This window comes from Saccopteryx leptura, chromosome 2, assembly GCF_036850995.1.
Source record: "Saccopteryx leptura isolate mSacLep1 chromosome 2, mSacLep1_pri_phased_curated, whole genome shotgun sequence".
Taxonomy (NCBI): domain Eukaryota; kingdom Metazoa; phylum Chordata; class Mammalia; order Chiroptera; family Emballonuridae; genus Saccopteryx; species Saccopteryx leptura.
In genome coordinates this window covers 341,673,172-341,693,913 of record NC_089504.1, presented here as the reverse complement: position 1 = coordinate 341,693,913, position 20,742 = coordinate 341,673,172, and the positions used below count along the sequence as shown (strand labels likewise).

Below are 20,742 nucleotides of genomic sequence, written 5' to 3'. Positions count from 1 at the left end.
TTGACAGACCCTATTTATTCTTCAAAACGGCTTTAGTTTCTCCCTTGTTTATTGAGCTTCAGTTTCCCTCTGCCAGTAGGACCTGCCACACCAATCCCAACAAACTATGTCCATCAAGAAAAAGTCCCGACTTTGGAATCAGATCATCTGAAATCTAGGGTCCATCATTCACTTGATCTTTGTGGACAAGTTACTTATCTTGCTGACTGTTCCTGACCTACAAAATGAAGAGAAAAACGTGAACTACGTCAGAGAGGTTCTATAAAGATAATTAATATAAAATGTAACAGTACCTGGCATTACATAGTAAGCACTCAAATGTAAACTTTTCTCTTTTCCTCTTTTCAGTGTTGTCATGTGCACCTGTGACAACCAGAGTTTAAAAACAGCCTACCAGCCCTGGCTGGTTTGCTCAGTGGATAGAGAATTGACTCAGCATATGGACATCTCAGGTTTGATTCCAGGTCAGGGCACACAAGAGAAGCAACCATCTGCTTCTCCCCCCTCCCTCATCTCTCCCTCTCTCCCTCCTGCTGGCAGTGGCTCAACAAGTTCGAGGATCCCTACCAGTGGTTGGCAAACTCATTAGTCAACAGAGCCAAATATCAACAGTACAACGATTGAAATTTCTTTTAAGCCAAATTTTTTAGACTTAAACTATAATATATAGGTAGGTATATTGTTATTAACTTAATTAGGGTACTCCTAAGCTGGCCTTTGCCAGCATGTGGTATTTTGTGGAAGAGCCAAACTCAAGGGGCCAAAGAGCCACATGTGGCTCGCGAGCCGCGGTTTGCCAACCACTGTCCTAGACAGTTGGAGTGCAGCCTCAGGTGCTAAAAATAGCTCAGTTGATTCGAGCATCAGCCCTGGACTAGAGTTGCTGGGTGGACGCTAGTTGAGGTGCATGCAGGAGTCTCACTATCTCTCCTACTCTCACTTTAAAAAAACAAAAGGACTCATCCTGCCACTCCCATTTACTTCCCCAACATATTGGAGTGATCTAATGGGAGGTCAAGTTTTTCCCATCAAGCAAATAAAGGTCAAAGTTAAATAGATGCTCCCTTCCACTTTCCCATACTCCAGGTTCTAGTAGCCCAGACAATCATTCTGAATCCAGCATGGTGTGTGTCATTCAGACTTATCTCCCCACCTGCCCTACCACTTCCAGATTCATGTTTTGCCTCATAGAGAGTTGTAAGAAAAACCAAGAGTAGTCTCATTATGCTGGAGTATAAGCAACACTGGCTCTAATAGTGTGGCACAAAGACCAAAGATAGGGAAAATGGTCTTGCTCTCTTGCCCACTCTGTAACATTGGGCCAATAAGCAATATAACCCAAATTTCCCTGGGCCTTAAAAGTCTGGGGATACAAACAAGGTCTCATTAACTACATAATTCTCAATGCCTGCAAAATCCTGCCCACAGATCTGAAACCCATCCTCCTCCATTATTTCTGGGTCTCTCCAGAAGATGTCATTATTTGGCTGGATACCAGTCTCTGCTCAGTAGCAACTCAAAGCTAATTTCACCAATCCTCTCTAGAAGACATAAAACAGCACTGAGCATAAAGGTTTGCGTAGAGCACTCACCATCTGGTACACCACCAGCTGAGCCAAATTCTCTTGGGAGGCCTGAAATGCGCACTCCTCTCAGCCATCAGGATCTGTTGAGAATGATCCTTGGACACCAACCAAAATGTAAATCACGACTCTTCACTCTCCTCTCTTTCAAATGGGATCTCTGGATTAAAATAGCATCGATACCCTCCATCTCTTCCTGGGACAGTCTCATCCATCTCTGTGCAGTAACTAAAATCTGGCTCCCTTGAAGTGGCCTCTTCCTGAAATCTCAGGTGTTTCTCATCCTTCTATATTCATTCCTTCAATATCACCACTATCCTGAACCTTCATATAAGTCATTGCTGCCTGAACCACGCAGTGGTGCAGTGGATAGAGCATCAGACTGGGACCGAGGTTCAAAACCCCGAGGTCGCCGGCTTGAGCACAGGCTCATCTGGTTTGAGCCTGGGCTCACCAGCTTGAGCCCAATGTCGCTGGCTTGAGCAAGGGGTCACTTGGTCTGCTGTAGCCCCCCAGTCAAGGCACATATGAGAGAACAATCAATGAACAACTAAGGTGCCACTACAAAGAATTGATGCTTCTCATCTCTCTCCCTATCTGTCCCTGTCCCTATCCCTCTCTCTGTCCCTGTCACACACACACAAAAAAAGTCATTGCTTTTTGCCTGACCTGTGGTGGCACAGTGAATAGAGCACTGACCTGGAACGCGGAAGTGGCTGGTTCGAAACCCTGGGCTTGCCTGGTCAAGGCACATACAACAAGCAACAAGCAAACAATGAACTAAAGTGAAACACAACTATGAGTTGATACTTCTCACTAGCCCCTCTGTAAAATCAATAAATAAAATCTTAACAACAAAAAAAAGCCATTGTTTCTCTGAGGGTCTTGGCTCTCCCGGCACCAATACCATCCTCTGGCCTACTGCCTACTTCCCTATTTTCTTTCATTGCCTAAACCTTGGTCTTGGTGTAACCCTGATAGTATTCCTTTGTAAAACCATCCAGTATCCAGCTCCTCAGTCCTTGAGATCAACTACAAGGCTCTTCAGCCACCCACTGCCAGGGCCACACCCTGCCCTTGTGTCCCCCAGGAACTGCTCTATCTCCAAAATCCTGAACATACACGTTCTGACCCAAACCTTCTATCCTGTCCTTTTTATCCCCACTACCAGTTCTTTGAATCTCATCAGTAATACTAAGTTCTTGACTTCCCTACATTCTCCCTATTAGCCTTCCCCCTTTTCTTCTCCCTACTCAGCCTGGACTCCATCCATCAACCTCACTATACCCAACCCTGAAACATATACCCAGGTTCCTATAACCAGGTTGCTGATTAAAACTGGAGAAAAACCCAACATCCATATATGCTGGTACCCCTAAAACACTTGCCTCTTACCTTAACTGAGCCCTCCACTAGTGTCTGGCAATTTTATGAATTCCTAATCATAAAATTTCTTATTTCCTACAATGGTTATTTCAAGCTTTCTCTGCTCTCCTCACATTTCCTATCATCTTCAAACTTTCTATCATGTTACCTCCCCAACTCTAATAGACCATTATACTCTCTAAAGGGAAAAAAAGGGCATGGAATTACCTCAAATTCCTGCCACCTCTGCTATAAGCATGTATGCAATAAAGAGCACAGGTTCTAAGGCCAGATGCTTGGGTTAGAATCCTGGCTCTGCGCCTTGGCCGGTTGGCTTAGTGGTAGAGCATCGGCCTGGCGTGCAGGAGTCCTGGGTTCGATTCCCTGCCAGGGCACACAGGAGAGGCGCCCACCTGCTTCTCCACCCCTCCCCCTCTCCTTCCTCTCTGTCTCTCTCTTCCCCTCCCACAGCCAAGGCTCCATTGGAGCAAAGATGGCCCGGGCGCTGGGGATGGCTCCATGGCCTCTGCCTCAGGCACTAGAGTGGCTCTGGTCGCAGCAGAGCGACGCCCCGGATGGGCAGAGCATCGCCACCTGGTGGGCGTGCCGGGTGGATCCCGGTCGGGCGCATGCAGGAGTCTGTCTGACTGTCTCCCCATTTCCAGCTTCAGAAAAATGAAAGAAAGGAAAGAAAGAAAGAAAGAAAGAGAGAGAGAGAGAGAGAGAGAGAGAGAGAGAGAGAGAGAGAAAGAAGGAAAGAAAGAAAAGAAGAAATAAATAAATAAATAAATAAATAAATAAATAAATCCTGGCTCTGCCACGTACTAGAGCACGTTGCTTAACTTCTCAGTGTGTCTGTTCCTCAGAAAAGGTGTACCCTCTGGAAAGCCCCCTACCAGTGGCAATCAAAATTATTTACACTGTTCACCTCTTCCATGAACATTCCCTATACCACCTTACCTAATAGCACTGTTGTGAGAATTAAATGAGTTAACACAAACAGATGGAGACTGCTTAGCACAATACTCCCAATAAGCATTAATCATTTGGCCCTGGCTGTCTGGCTCAGTGGCAGAGAATCAGCCCAGCGTGTGGATGTCCTGGGTTCAATTCCCGGTCAGGGCACACAGGAGAAGTGACCATCTGCTTCTCCACCCCTACCCCTTCCTTCTCTCTCCCTTCCCCGACTCAATTGGCTCAAGCGCATCGGCCCCAGGCACTGAAGATAGCTCCATGGAGCCTACCTCAGGCATTAAAATAGCTCAGTTTTGAGCATCTGCCCCAGACAAGGGTTTCTGGTTGGATCTGGCTGGGGCACATGCAGGAGTCTATCTCCTCTCCTCTCACTTGGAAAAGAAGGGGGAAAAAAAAGTTTATCATTTGTTACTACTTTATTATTAGCATCTGCACCTACCCTTGCTTTCAATAACAAGAGGCATTCTCCTCTTCTAAGACAAACCTTTCACCAATGTTCTGGATGCCATTCCTTCAAGGGATTCATATGTCAATTATCTCCATTTCAAGTAGTGTATAAACATGGCACTTCTCACAAACCTATACCCCTGTCTAGATGACTCCTTACCACTTACCACCTCTAACCACTCTTCATAATCAAGATTCGCCCTGGCCATTTGGCTCAATGGTAGAGCATCTGCCTGGCATGTGGATGCCCTGAGTTCAATTCCCAGGCAGGGCACACAGAAGAAGTGCCCATCTGCTTCTCTACCCTTCCCCCTCTCGTTTCTCTCTCTTCTCCTCCCCTCCTGCAGCCACTGTTTGATTGGAGTGAGTTGGCCCCGGGTGCTGAGGATGTCTCCATGACCTCCTCCACCTCTGGTGCTAAAAAATGGCTCTGGTTGCAATGGAGCAAGGGCCCAGATGGGCAGAACATCACCCCCTAGTGGGCTTTCTGTGTAGATCCCAGCTAGGAGGTATGCAGGAATCTGTTTCTGCCTCTTCCCCTCCTCTCACTAAAAAGAAAAATAATCAAGATTCATAATTGTCCACATGCTGTTTCCATTTCCCCAATTTCTTATTATCTTACTTCAGTTTGGGTTCAGAATTCAATTCTCTACCAAAACTGCTTTTGCCAAGGCAGTGGTTTTCTCCACAAGGGCAATTTTGTCCTCCAAGGGACATTTGGCAACATCAGGAGACATTATTAGTTGTCACAACTGGGGGCTGCTACTGGTGTCTCATGGTAGAAGCCAGAAATGCTGTTAAACATCCTACAATGCACAGGACAGCCCAAAGAATTATCCAACCTAAAATGTCAGTAGTACCAAGGTTGAGAAATGTGCTGAGATAAATCACAACCTCATTATTGCTAAATATAACGAATGTTATCCTATACATGATTTGGCCTGGCTTGAGCGCTTGATACCATTAGCTTCTCCTTCCTTAAAATCCACTTTCCCCTTTGGTTCCACTGACACCTCACTGGTTATCTGTCTTTTTCAGGATCTTCTTCTGTTATCTCTTTAAACATCAGTATTTCTCAAGGTTCTGTCTTCAGCTAGCTTCTCTCTACATTGTTCCCCAAACCCATTAGAATAAACTGGGTGGGGCTTGTATTAAAAATACCCAGGCCTCACTCAGAGACTTAATCATTTTGGACTAAAGCCCAGACACCCTTGGTTTAAAAAACTTGCTAACTCTGGTCTATAGGTAGGATGATGAACCACTATTGTAGACAGTGTTATTTTAATCATATCCACTCTCGTCAATTGAGTTACCATTTATATATTAATAACTCTCAAATCTGTATCTCTAATACATCCATTCATTTAGTCAGTATTCATTAAGTACCTACTCTGTGCCTCATACTGTTCTAGGCACTGAGGTTAAAAGCAGTGAACAGTCAAGGTCCCCTTCTCTCTTGGAGCTCAGTCTGAGAAATTAACCACAAAAGGATCATTTCAAATACTGGTAAGTACTGTGAAGATATTCCAAGAGGTGGTATGAGATTAACTAGGGAGAGGCAGTATTTTAGATAGAAAGGCCAGGGAAGACCTGGGAGGGTGGGAAAAATTTGAACACTGTAGTGAAAAGTAGTCAGTCATATGAATATCTGAGGAATGAGAATCCTGGACAAGGCACATACAAAATCCGGAAGTAGAATCATATTTGGTACCATAAAGAATTATGACCAATGTGCCTGACCAGGCAGTGGCACAGTGGATGAAGCATCAGACTGGGATGCGGAGGGTCTGGTTTGAGCAAGGCTCACCAGCTTGAGCCCAGGGTCACTGGCTTGAGCAAGGGGTCACTCGCTCTGCTGTAGCCCCCCAGTCAAGGCACATATGGGAAAGCAATCAATGAACTAAGGTGCCGCAGCAGCAAAGAATTGATGCTTCTTATCTCTCTCCCTTCCTGTCTGTCTGTCCCTTTTTCTCTGTCACAAAAAAAAATTATGACCAATGTGCTTAAAGCAAGGTAAGTACAGATAAATGTTATATAATGAAGCTGGAGAGGTAGACAGGCCACATTCTAGAGCAGTGGTAGTCAACCTGGTCCCTACCGCCCACTAGTGGCGGTTTTATAGAGATTTATTCTGCCAAACTTAGCGAAAATCCGATATAAAGTACTTGTAAGTAATTATTATTATATGCTTTACCTTGCTGTAACTCTGCTTTATAAATTTTATTAAGTAAAGTTACTTCCCTACTTTATAAATCACCATTTCCTAACTGGTGGGAGGTTAGAAAATTTTACTACTAACAGAGATACAAAAGTGGGCGGTAGGTATAAAAAGGTTGACTACCACTGGTCTAGAGGGCCTTGTAAGCCAGGGTAAGAATTCATAGCCTACATACAACAAAGTCACTGGAAGTTTTAAAGAAGCATGACATATATTCTGATTTACAATGCCATTTGGCTGCTCTATGAAAACTAGATTTTAGAGGGGCAAGACTGGGGGGAACTAATAATGGGCTACTGCAGTTGTCCAGAAAAGAGACTCATTCTAGGACTGGAACCAAGAATATAAAAACGGTTTCAGGAAATATTTTGGAGATGGATTTTAAAGAACCTGTAGGTACAGGATGAATCAGAGAGAACTCAAGTGTAAGTTCTAAGTTTCTTTTTGTTTTTTCAATGAGAAAATTATGAGGGGGGGAGGAAGGGGAAGTGATGAAAAGCCTAGTTGTTCACTGATTGCTTCTCATACGTGCCTGACCAGGGGGCTTCAGTGGAGCCAGTGACCTCTTGCTTAAGACGGAGACCATGGGCTTCAAGCCAGCGACATTTGGGCTGAAGCCAGCAACCATGGGATCCCACGCTTAAGCTGGTGAGGCTGCACTCAAGCCAGTAACTTTGAGGTTTCAAACCTGGACCTCAGCGTTCCAGGTTGACCTTCTATCCACTGTGCCACCACTGGTCAGGCTAAGTACTAAGTTTTTTTAAATCAGATCTGATATAGGCAGATAGTGAAGACATTTACTGAGATGAGAAAAACTAGAAAAGAGAGAAACTGATTTGGAGAAGGAGATAAAAAATTTTGTTCAGTCCCAGTGGAGTTGCCAAGAAAAATCAAAGTTCTGTTTAGTACATCCCAGTGCAAAGGTCAAGTAGGCAGCTGAATATAATCCAGTTAAGGGGAGAGGTTGGAACTGAAGACAAATTTGGTAGTCATCACTGTAATTTAAAGCAATAACCTGAATGAGTTTTCCCAGGATAAAAGTGAGTATAAATAAAAAAGAGAATGAGGATCAAAGCCCTGAAGAACTTACAACATATAAAGATCAAGTAGGGAAGTTACAAAAACAAAAGTTCGTAAGGAAAAATACCAGGGGAGGCTAATTTTGAACAGCACTGCTTTCTGAGCTGATTTGCACATCCAGTTGCCTCCTCTACCTGTAAATTAGAAATATTTTAATTTGTGCCCCAAACTCAACACACCTAAAATAATTCATTCACATCTTGTTCCAAAATTCATTCCTTTCCCCATGTTCCCATTTCAATGAACAGCACATCTATCTAATTGCCCAGGCCAATAGCTTAAATCTTCCTTACCAACTACATATTTCTGGCATCCAGCCAAATCCTGTCAACTTGCCCTCATTATTCCTCAATTCTAGTTATTTCCTCCCCATCCAGTCAACATCTGAGCTCAGACCAGTATTTTCCACCAGCTTACCATTCTGTCTCCCATCCAGACTCTCCACAGGCAGCTATAATCATCTTTCAGCAGATGCCACTTGGGTCAGGCCACTCCCATTAAAATTTTTTAATGACTCACTATTTGGAGGTGGGGGAAATGAAATGCAAGACCTTACTCTAGAGCAGGGGTCCCCAAACTTTTTACACAGGGGGCCAGTTCACTGTACCTCAGACCATTGGAGGGCCAGACTATAAAAAAAAACTATGAACAAATCCCTATGCACACTGCACAGATCTTATTTTAAAGTAAAAAAAAAAACAAAACGGGGAGATAACGTCAGAGTAATGGCGCGGTAGGAAGTGATACCGATAAATCTCCCCCAAAACTCAACAAGATCTTCAACCAGAAACAGAAAAACCTATCCTTGGAGCCTCCAGATGTTTCGCAATACACCCGAAGGTATGGTCGAGCGAAAAATTGGCTAAATATATAATCAAACCCCGAAGGAAATAGGGAGTAAGAAATGCTCCGCCTTCCTCACTAACCTAAACAGGGCGGCTCTCACTAGGAACTGAGAATATAGAAAATGAGGCGGGCAAAGGGGGTGAATAGATCCAGGCCGCAGCATAAACGGCCGAACCAGGCTGTGGCACAGAGATACAGGCCGAGGAAAAACTGTTCCTGTGGCAACCCGGGCAATACAAGCTAACACTCGCGCCAAACCCAGACAAAGAAAGACAAGCGGGGCAGCCATTTTCCCCGATCTCCTGGTCGGCGCGCGCAGATAATGGGCGAGAGATTCCTTCCAAAGCCCCTAGAGTGTGCGCCCGTGTTATCCCACAGAGAGGCAGAGTCAGAGGCCTTTGTGTGGGCCGAAAGCGGAATCTCCGGGCCGCCCCAGCGCCCTGGGAAAGCCACGCACGGAGAGGGAGCGAGAACTAATTTCAACGCTGGAACTTTTCCATGCGGGAGGGGGATTCACTCAGAGGGTGAGGCGGCTGGCCTGATATCCTGGTTGGCGCACAGAGAGTGAGTGAGAGATTCCTCCCAGCACCTCAGGAGTGAGCGCCCGTGTTGCCCCACTGAGGGGCAGAGTCAGAGGCCTCTGTGTGGGCCGAAAGCAGAATCTTCGGGCCGCCCCAGCACCCTGGGAAAGCCGCACACGGGGACGGAGCGAGAGCCAATTCCAACGCTGGAACTTTTCCGTGCGGGTGGGGGTTTCACTCAGAGTGTGAGACTGCTGGCCTGATATCCTGATCTGCGCGCGGATACTGGGCGAGAGATTCCTCCAAGTGCCTCGGCAGTGCGTGCCCGTGTTATCCCACAGATTGGCAGAGCCAGAGGTCTTTGAGTGGGCAGAAGCCCCGCCTGATTATGCTAGCAGCTCTGACTGACTGAGCCTTACCCAGAGCCCTGTGCTGAGTGGGAATAGAGTGGGGAGTTGCCAGCTCGTTGAGCCTCTCACTATCCAGGCAGAGGCAGCAGCAACCCCATAGCTGGATTATCAGGCTACTAATTGAGGAAGGAAAGACTAGGAGAAAGGATCCAGGAACACGGACTCTCTCACTGGCGGAGCCTATAAATGCTAATGAGCCTCGACTGCCAACGAGACTGAAGCACAATACATGACATCGACATAGAGACTTATCAACTGCAAACCTCTACCTGAGCGTGCCAAAGGGGCAGAACCCGAGGTACAGAGTCACCGACCAGGAAGAGGGAGAGAAAAGAAAAAGCAAGAAGAAAACCTCTCAAAATCAAGAATAATATGCAGACTTTATAGCCTATCCCATTTTATTATATTTGTTCGTTTCTCTTATCTTCATTCTTGATATTTATTATTCCTCCTCCAATTTGGTCATTTAACTCTCTGCCGGTCTTCCTCTTTCCTTTCCTTGAACTACACTACCCATAAGTGTTACATCTCCCATTATCTTTTCTTTCCTCTTCCTTTCTATGAGGGTTGCACTCCAAAACCCTTAACTCTCTCTCTCTCTCTCTCTCTCCTCTTTTCTATTTCTTCTTCTTTTAGTGGTTCCCTCTTTTTTCTCTCTCTCTCTCTCTTTCTTTTCTCCCTCTATATTAGTTTCTTCCTTTCTCCTTTACGTCTCCTCTCATTCAAACCTCAATAATGAACAATATCTTATCTGGGACTCAAACTTATGTTTGTGGCATTTGGGGTGGGGGGTTTACTTCACTTTTTTAACACACTAGCAGTGCTCCCATCCCTGGCTCTCCATTTTATCTAGTTCTTGTTCCACTAAATACAATAGTAATTTTTTAATTTGTCCCCCCATTTTCCTGTTTCCCTCTTATTCCTCTCATCATAACTCTTAGTCAACCAACACCTAAAAGCAAATCATTTTGTTCTTGACCCAATTTTTTTTCTTATTTGTTTTTTGTGGGTCCATATGCTCTTTTATTTATTTATTTTTTTTGCGCCTTTATTACTTCTCCCCAATTCAGGCCCGCCATTACAAGCATTGTTTGTTCTATTTAGTACAATATAATTCACAGTTCACCACAAGATTTTCTCAAGAAAGAGGGGGGAGGGAATAATTTCCCTTTTTTTTTTAATTTTTATTTTATTTTTCTTTATTTCATTATTTTTTTTAAAAAAAACTTCGATTTTTTATTTTTTTTTTAATTTTTATTCTTTATTAAATCTCATTAATACTATCAACAAAACCACTCTCAGATGCCATTAAGGAAGAGAAAATCGAATATCATGGATACAAAAGAAAGAGAGGTAACACAGATAGATGAGGAAAAATCTATGGAGAAAAAATTTAATATATTGGAAACCTTGGAGCTAAATGACAGAGAATTCAAGATAGAAATCCTAAAAATCCTCCGAGATATACAAGAAAACACAGAAAGGCAATTTAGGGAGCTCAGAAAACAACTCAACAAACACAAAGAATATATTTCCAAGGAAATTGAAACTATAAAAACAAATCAAACAGGGATGAAAAACTCAATTCACGAGCTGAAAAACAAGGTAACAAGCTTAGCTAATAGAACACGCCAGATAGAAGAGAGGATTAGTGAAATAGAAGACAAGCAACTTGAGGCACAACAGAGAGAAGAAGAAAGAGACTCAAAAATTTAAAAAAATGAGATAGCCCTACAGGAATTATTTGACTCCATCAAAAAGAATAACATAAGAATAATAGGTATATCAGAGGGAGAAGAGAGAGAAAATGGAATGGAGAACATACTCAAACAAATAATAGATGAGAACTTCCCAAGCCTGTGGAAAGAACTAAAGCCTCAAATTCAAGAAGCAAACAGAACTCCGAGTTTTCTTAACACCAACAAACCTACTCCAAGGCATATCATAATGAAATTAGCACAAACCAACGGCAAAGAAAAAATTCTCAAGGCAGCCAGGGAAAAGAATACAACATATAAAGGAAGGCCCATTAGATTATCATCAGATTTCTCAGCAGAAACTCTCTATAAGCTAGAAGAGAGTGGACACCAATATTTAAAGTCCTGAAAGAGAGGAACTTCCAGCCACGAATACTATACCCATCAAAGCTATCCTTTAAATATGAAGGAGAAATAAAAACATTCACAGATACAAAAAAGATGAGGGAATTTATCATCAAAAAACCCCGACTCCAGGAATTACTAAAGGGGGTTCTCCAATCAGATACTAAGAACAAAAAAAAACAAAGCCACAAGTAAAAGCTCCAAGAAGAACACAATAAAACCAAATTTAAACTGTGACAACAACAAAAGAAAGGGGGAGAGAGGATGGAGATTAACAGTAGCAAAGGACGATGGAGTGCAAAAGTACTCACAAAATAGTGTGCTACAATGAACAGGGTAGGAACCCTTTTCATTACTTAAAGGTAACCACCATTGAAAAAACCACCACAGAAGCACATGAGATAAAAAAGATAGCAACAGAGGAAAGATGTATGGAATACAACCAAATAAAAACAAAAGATAGAAAAACGAAAGAGAAGGATCAAACAAGACACAAAACAGAAAGCAATATATAAAATGGCAATAGGGAACTCACAAGTGTCAATAATTACAATAAATGTAAATGGATTAAACTCACCAATAAAAAGGAACAGAGTAGCAGAATGGATTAAAAAAAAAATCCAACTGTATGCTGCCTACAGGAAACTCATCTAAGTAACAAGGATAAAAACAAATTCAAAGTGAAGGGCTGGAAAACAATACTCCAAGCAAATAACATCCCAAAAAAAAGCAGGCGTAGCAATACTCATATCTGATAATGCTGACTACAAGACAGCAAAAGTACTCAGAGAAAAAAATGACCATTTCATAATGGCTAAGGGGACACTGAATCAAGAAGACATAACAATTCTTAATATATATGCACCAAACCAAGGAGCACCAAAATATATAAGACAGCTACTTATTGACCTTAAAACAAAAACTGACAAAAATACAATCATACTTGGAGACCTCAATACACCGCTGACGGCTCTAGATCGGTCATCCAAACAGAGAATCAACAAAGATATAGTGGCCTTAAACAAAACACTAGAGCACCTGGATATGATAGACATCTACAGGACATTTCATCCCAAAGTGACTGAGTATACATTTTTCTCCAGTGTACATGGATCATTCTCAAGAATTGACCATATGTTGGGTCACAAAAACAACATCAGCAAATTCAGAAAAATCGAAGTTGTACCAAGCATATTTTCTGATCATAAAGCCTTGAAACTAGAATTCAACTGCAAAAAAGAGGAAAAAAATCCCACAAAAATGTGAAAACTAAAAACATACTTTTAAAAAATGAATGGGTCAAAGAAGAAATAAGTGCAGAGATCAAAAGATATATACAGACTAATGAAAATGACAATACGACATATCAGAATCTATGGGATGCAGCAAAAGCAGTGATAAGAGGGAAGTTCATATCACTTCAGGCATATATGAACAAACAAGAGAGAGCCCAAGGGAACCACTTAACTTCACACCTTAAGGAACTAGAAAAAGAAAAACAAAGACAACCCAAAACCAGCCGAAGAAAGGAGATAATAAAAATCAGAGCAGAAATAAATGAAATAGAGAACAGAAAAACTATAGAAAAAATTAATAGAACAAGGAGCTGGTTCTTTGAAAAGATCAACAAAATTGACAAACCCTTGGCAAGACTTAACAAGGAAAAAAGATAAAGAACTCATATAAACAAAATCCAAAATGAAAGAGGAGAAATCACCACGGACACCGTAGATATACAAAGAATTATTGTAGAATACTATGAAAAACTTTATGCCACTAAATTCAACAACCTAGAAGAAATGGATAAATTCCTAGAACAATACAACCTTCCTAGACTGAGTCAAGAAGAAGCAGAAAGCCTAAACAGACCTATTAGTAGAGAAGAAATAGAAAAAACCATTAAAAAACCTCCCCCAAAATAAAAGTCCAGGCCCTGATGGCTATACCAGCGAATTTTATCAAACATTCAAAGAAGACTTGGTTCCTATTCTACTGAAAGTCTTCCAAAACATTGAAGAAGAAGCAATACTTCCAAACACATTTTATGAGGTCAACATAACCCTCATACCAAAACCAGGCAAGGACTGCACAAAAAAAGAAAACTATAGACCAATATCTCTAATGAATACAGATGCTAAAATACTAAACAAAATACTAGCAAATCGAATACAACAACATATTAAAAAGATAATACATCATGATCAAGTGGGATTCATCCCAGAATCTCAAGGATGGTTCAACATATGTAAAACGGTTAACATAATACACCATATCAACAAAACAAAGAACAAAAACCACATGATCTTATCAATAGACGCAGAAAAGGCTTTCAATAAAATACAACACAATTTTATGTTTAAGATTCTCAACAAAATGGGTATAGAAGGAAAATATCTCAACATGATAAAGGCCATATATGATAAACCATCAGCTAACATATTAAATGGCACTAAACTGAAAGCTTTCCCCCTTAAATCAGGAACAAGACATGGTTGTCCACTTTCTCCACTCTTATTTAATGTGGTACTAGAGGTTCTAGCCAGAGCAATCAGACAAGACAAAGAAATAAAAGGCATCCATATCAGAAAAGAAGTAAAGGTATCACTTTTTGCAGATGATATGATCCTATACATCGAAAATCCCAAAGAATCCACAAGAAGACTACTAGAAACAATAAGCCAATACAGTAAGGTCGCAGGATACAAAATTAACATACAGAAGTCAATAGCCTTTCCATATACCAACAATGAAACATTTGAGAACGAACTCAAAAGAACAATCCCCTTCACGATTGCAACAAAAAAAATAAAATACTTAGGAATAAACATAACAAAGAATGTAAAGGACTTATATAATGAAAACTATAAACCATTGTTAAGGGAAATCAAAAAAGATATAATGAGATGGAAGAATATTCCTTGTTCTTGGTTAGGAAGAATAAATATAATCAAGATGACCATATTACCCAAAGCAATATACAAATTTAATGCAATTCCCATCAAAATTCCAATGACATTTTTTAAAAGAAATGGAGCAAAAAATCATCAGATTTATATGGAACTATAAAAAACCCCGAATAGCCAAAGCAATCCTAAAGAAAAAGAATGAAGCTGGGGGCATTACAATACCTGACTTCAAACTATATAATAGGGCCACAACAATCAAAACAGCATGGTATTGGCAGAAAAATAGACACTCAGACCAATGAACAGCATAGAACCAAAAATAGACACTTTTCAATGGAACAGCATAGAAAACCCAGAAATAAAACCACATATATATAGTCAAATAATTTTTGATAAAGGGGCCAACAACACACAATGGAGAAAAGAAAGCCTCTTCAATAAATGGTGCTGGGAAAACTGGAAAGCCACATGCAAAAGAATGAAACTGGACTACAGTCTGTCCCCCTGTACTAAAATTAACTCAAAATGGATCAAAGATCTAAACATAAGACCTGAAACAATTAAGTACATAGAAGAAGACATAGGTACTCAACTCATGGACCTGGGTTTTAAAGAGCATTTTATGAATTTGACTCCAAAGGCAAGAGAAGTGAAGGCAAAAATTAATGAATGGGACTACATCAGACTAAGAAGTTTTTGCTCAGCAAGAGAAAATGATAACAAAATAAACAGACAGCCAACTAAATGGGAAATGGTATTTTCAAACAACAGCTCAGATAAGGGCCTAATATCCAAAATATACAAAGAACTCATAAAACTCAACAACAAACAAACAATCCAATAAGAAAATGGGAAGAGGACATGAACAGACACTTCTCCCAAGAAGAAATACAAATGGCCAACAGATATATGAAAAGATGCTCATCTTCGTTAGTTATTAGAGAAATGCAAATCAAAACTGCAATGAGATACCACCTCACACCTGTTAGATTAGCTATTCTTAACAAGACAGGTAATAACAAATGTTGGAGAGGCTGTGGAGAAAAAGGAACCCTCATCCACTGTTGGTGGGAATGTAAAGTAGTACAACCATTATGGAAGAAAGTATGGTGGTTCCTCAAAAAACTGAAAATAGAACTACCTTATGACCCAGCAATCCCTCTACTGGGTATATACCCCCAAAACTCAGAAACATTGATACATAAAGACACATGCAGCCCCATGTTCATTGCAGCATTGTTCACAGTGGCCAGGACATGGAAACAACCAAAAAGCCCGTCAATAGATGACTGGATAAAGAAGATGTGGCACATATACACTATGGAATACTACTCAGCCATAAGAAAAGATGACATTGGATCATTTACAGCAAAATGGTGGGATCTTGATAACATTATATGAAGTGAAATAAGTAAATCAGAAAAAACCAGGAACTGCATTATCCCATATGTAGGTGGGACATAAAAGTGAAACTAAGAGACGTTAATAAGAGTGTAGTGGTTACGGGGGGAGAGGGGAGAGGGAGAGGGAAAGGGGGAGGGGCACAAAGAAAACTAGATAGAAGGTGACAGAGGACAATCTGACTTTGGGTGATGGGTATGCAACATAAGTGAATGACAAGATAACCTGGAGTTGTTATCTTTGAATATATGTATCCTGATTTATTGATGTCACCCCATTAAAAATAAAATTATTTTTAAAAAAACTATATTTAAACATTAAAAAAAAAACGGGAATACAATATTTCAAATAAAGAACAAGTAAATTTAAATCAACCAACTGACCAGTATTTTAATGGGAAGTATACTCCTCTCACTGACCACCAATGAAAGAGGTGCCCCTTCCGGAAGTGCGGCGGGGGCCGGATAAATGGCCTCAGGGGGCTGCATGTGGCCCACGGGCCATAGTTTGGGGACCCCTGCTCTAGAGCTTGTTTACCTCCCCAGTCTTCTTTTGCATGCCCATCCTTGAACTTCTCTCTCCAATCGTAAAGCACTATACACTTCTCCTCAAACACAAAGCTTATTCTTCATTCTTTCTCTTAACTAATTTATTTGTTCATGTCATTCTTTTTCCTCACCCCAGTCCCATTACTTGGCCAATTCCTACTTTTCCCTCAAGACTCACCAAACCTCCCACAAATAAATTAAATGTCCTTCAAATCAGCCCTCAAAAGCACCTTCCATTTATTATCAGACTATATTGATGAGCAACATACCTGTATCTGGTGCAGTGCCTGTCCTAGGCTCTTAGGAAAAGTAGAATAGTTTTTAATTACTATCAAATAATATACCATGTACACTGATATCTTAACCCTAACTTATTGAAACCTTACTCTTCTTACCTAGCCCTTGGACCTCCATATTTCCAGCATCTAGAACACTGCCCTAAATAAATGGTTCTCAATTATAAACTGGAACTATCAAAATCACCTGGTAAGCTTAACAGAAAGATTCCCAGTCCTACCTCCCCACATCCCCACCAAGTTCTGATCCAACAGACCTGAGCAAGGCCTAGGAATCTAATTTTGACAACTTCCTCAGGTGATTCTGACATGTAGTCATTCTTTACAAACTACTATACTGAACTAAACAGAAACTCAATAAATACTTTTGAAAGTAATATTTGAATTTAATGAAGTAAAATTCATTTCCTAATTCTTTAGGGTTAGAACTTGCTGTAACTGAATCCTGAGTGTGACATAATGATGCACTAATGTACAAAAATCCACAAAACAAGCAGCCTTTATTGCAGTATTACAAAACACTTTCCATTTTGGCAATATTTTACAACGCGCTTAGCTTCAAGGGTTGAAAAGGAGAAAGTTGGAAACTAAAGGGGAAATTTTAAACAGACATTACTAAAAGAAAAAATGTCCCAGCCCTCCCACCCAAATAAAATTCCAAATGTCACTTAATTTCACTATCCAAGAAGAGGCCACGAGGAAAGCAGCAGGCAAAACTCTGGCAATTTCACTATGGATCATGTCAGAGACAATGGAACAGTCATCAGTATGGTCGGTTGCGCTGATCGTTTCTGTAGTCGTTTCTAGGGATGAAAAATAAAAAGAGCCGGACTAAATTGTAATTTTATACCAAAGGGGAGCATCAAACACTTCTTTGTGCTGGTGACGGGTATCAGCTTACAAGGATGTCACCATGCCTGATTTATTTCTCTACACCAAGAAGGTGCATAATAAACATCCTATCAGCTTTAAGACCCATGAAAAGTTCCTAAAAGCAGCTTTACTATCAACAACTCTTAAAATTTTCCACCTACAATAAGGATTCCAAACCACTGTGGTATTTCAGGTCAAAGAAAGTGCCAATTCCAGCACTCTGAACAGAACAGTGGCACAGGAGAATAAATAAGCAAACACTTTTATGTAAGAATTCTGAATATGCCACTTACTATGTGACCTTGGAAAAGTTACTCAATGTTTCTAAGTCTGTAAAATAGAAAGTACATCTACTTCATGGGATTGACAGGACTAGAACTAAAATATAGGGTGGGGCACAAGTAGGTTTACAGTTGTTCATACTGAAAATAATACAATAAATATAAGAATGAGCCTGACCAGGCGGTGGCGCAGTGGATAGAGCTTCGGACTGGGATGCAGAGGACCCAGGTTCGAGACCCCGAGCTCGCCAGCTTGGACCCAATGTCGCTGGCTCGAGCAAGGGGTTACTCAGTCCGCTGAAGGCCCACGGTCAAGGCACATATGAGAAAGCAATCAATGAACAACTAAGGTGTTGCAACACGCAATGAAAAAACTAATGATTGATGCTTCTCATCTCTCTCCGTTCCTGTCTATCCCTCTCTCTGACTCTCTCTCTGTCTCTGTAAAAAAATAAAAAATAAAATAAAAAAAGAATGAGGCCCTGGCCAGTTGGCTCAGTGGTAGAGCATAGGCCCAGTGTGTCGATGTCCCGGGTTCAATTCCCAGTCAGGGCACACAGGAGAAGCAACCATCTGTTTCTCCACCCCTCTCTCTTCTATCTCTCTCTTCCCCTCCCCACAGCCATGGCTCTATTGGGTCAAATGCATCAGCCTGGGCGCTGAGGACGGCTCCATGGAGCCTCTGCCTCAGACACTAAAAATAGCTTGGTTGCGAGCACTGGCCCTAGATGGTGGTTGCCAGATGGATCCCAGTTGGGGTGCATGTGGGAATCTATCTGCCTTCCTCTCACTTGGGAAAAAAAAAATCAACTTTTGTATACTCACAACTGTAAACCAACTTTTGCCCCACCCTGTATATACAAACACTTACAGAAGATTTGCCACATGGTATTCAATAGACAAGTATTCAACAGACGATAATTACTAATAGCTAACTTCAGTTATACTATAATATAGTAATTAAACAGTTCTTACTATGGGCCAGCAACTGTTATAATAATCTAACACAACTCCATGAAGGAGGTATTATTAGCCCAGTTGTAAACATGCAAGCTCGGATGCTGCAAAGGGTTAATTAACTTGCAGAGGTAGTAAGTGGTACAGCCAAAATTTGAACCCAGTCTGTCTCCAAATTCCATACTCTTAACCACATGCTTTGCTAATTCTCACTATCCTGTACTACCTCTGACATACAAATGCTTATGATAACTGAAGTTACTTTATATCACTGATTATTCCATTTTTTCTGCCTCTACACCATTCATGTGCACTGCACCACACACTCCCATCAGTACCATCAGTGATTTTCATCTGGAAAAGGTATTACCAAAATCACTAGAAAAACAACTGCAGGGTATACAGCACACATGAATTGAACAAGCACACCCCTATGAAAGGTTTCTTCTCCCCTACCACTTAGATTAAGAATCCCTGATGAACAATTACCTCTCCATCTCAATTATCTTTAGCTATGAAAATGAATAACACCACAAATATACACTCATATAAAACAATAAATTTTAGGAACTGCTAAGCATGTAACTAAATGAATCTCCTCCATCCTACATGAAAGAACTGCCAATGAGAAATTCAAGTTCCAAATACCGGACAATAAGGAAATGTTTCAGACCTAGAAGCAGTGAGGTAAAAAGTATATTCTAATACTCACCTTCCTCCCATTTTGCCTCCATAGCCACCTCGGTCTCCTCCATAGCTGCCACCACTCCTATCTCCTCCGTAGCCTCCACTTCGGTCTCCACCATAGCCACTGCTACCACCACGATCTCCTCCGTAGCTTCCCCCACTCCGGTCTCCACCATAGCCTCCTCGGTCCCCACCATAGCCTCCTCGGTCCCCACCATAGCCTCCTCGGTCTCCACCGTAGCCGCCTCCTCGGTCTCCACCGTAGCCACCTCCTCGGTCTCCTCCGTAGCCACCTCCTCGGTCTCCTCCGTAGCCTCCACCTCGGTCTCCTCCGTAGCCTCCACCTCGGTCTCCTCCGTAGCCTCCACCTCGGTCTCCTCCGTAGCCGCCTCCTCTGTCCCCGCCATAACCACCCCCACTTCTGTCTCCACCATAGCCACCCCCGCTTCTGTCTCCTCCATAGCCGCCACCACCACTCCGGTCTCCACCATAGCCACCCCCACTTCTGTCTCCACCATAGCCACCTCGGTCTCCACCTCGGCCCCCACGACCTCTGTAGCCCCTCTCTCCACCATAGCCTCTTCCCCGGAAATCTGCAAGGAAGAAATGCAAAACAATGACATCAGCAAAATGTCAAGCTTCCTTAATGCTAGTCAGAGATAAATACCATGTAGATGCTATTAAAAGGCTGACCCAGGCCCTGGCCGATTGGCTCAGCGGTAGAGCGTCGGCCTGGCGTGCGAGGGACCCGGGTTTGATTCCCGGCCAGGGCACATAGGAGAAGCGCCCATTTGCTTCTCCATCCCCCCCCCCTTCCTCTCTGTCTCTCTCTTCCCCTCCCGCAGCCGAGGCTCCATTGGAGCAAAGATGGCCCGGGCGCTGGGGATGGCTCCTTGGCCTCTGCCCCAGGCACTAGAGTGGCTCTGGTCGCGGCAGAGCGACGCCCCGGAGGGGCAAAGCATCGCCCCCTGGTGGGCAGAGCTTCGCCCCTGGTGGGCGTGCCGGGTGGATCCCGGTCGGGCGCATGCGGGAGTCTGTCTGACTGTCTCTCCCCGTTTCCAGCTTCAGAAAAATACAAAAAAATAAATAAAATAAAAGGCTGACCCAAAAAGCTAACCTACCTCCTCCTGAGGGACGAGAGTCCTCTGGTCTGGGCTCATTGCACTGATTACAGGAATTCCTTCGAGCAAAGTTCATATTTCCACATGACCTGAGAAGGAAGAAAAATAAAATGTTCTTCGATAGT

At 42.1% G+C, this 20,742-nt stretch overlaps 1 protein-coding gene across 3 annotated transcripts in view; it reads right to left on the bottom strand.

Annotated features, from left to right (window-relative positions):
• Positions 1 to 17,336: 17,336 nt before the first annotated feature.
• TAF15 (TATA-box binding protein associated factor 15) overlaps positions 17,337 to 20,742 on the bottom strand; it is a 36,562-nt gene continuing 33,156 nt past the window's right edge. For all 3 annotated transcript variants that reach the window (XM_066363880.1, XM_066363881.1, XM_066363882.1), the window contains 3 exons: positions 20,618 to 20,706; positions 19,522 to 20,089; positions 17,337 to 17,501 (listed from right to left, as the gene is read on the bottom strand). In XM_066363880.1, the coding sequence (XP_066219977.1) occupies positions 17,462 to 17,501; positions 19,522 to 20,089; positions 20,618 to 20,706 (697 nt within the window). In that variant the 3' untranslated portion in view covers positions 17,337 to 17,461. The remainder of the gene's footprint in view (positions 17,502 to 19,521; positions 20,090 to 20,617; positions 20,707 to 20,742) is intronic.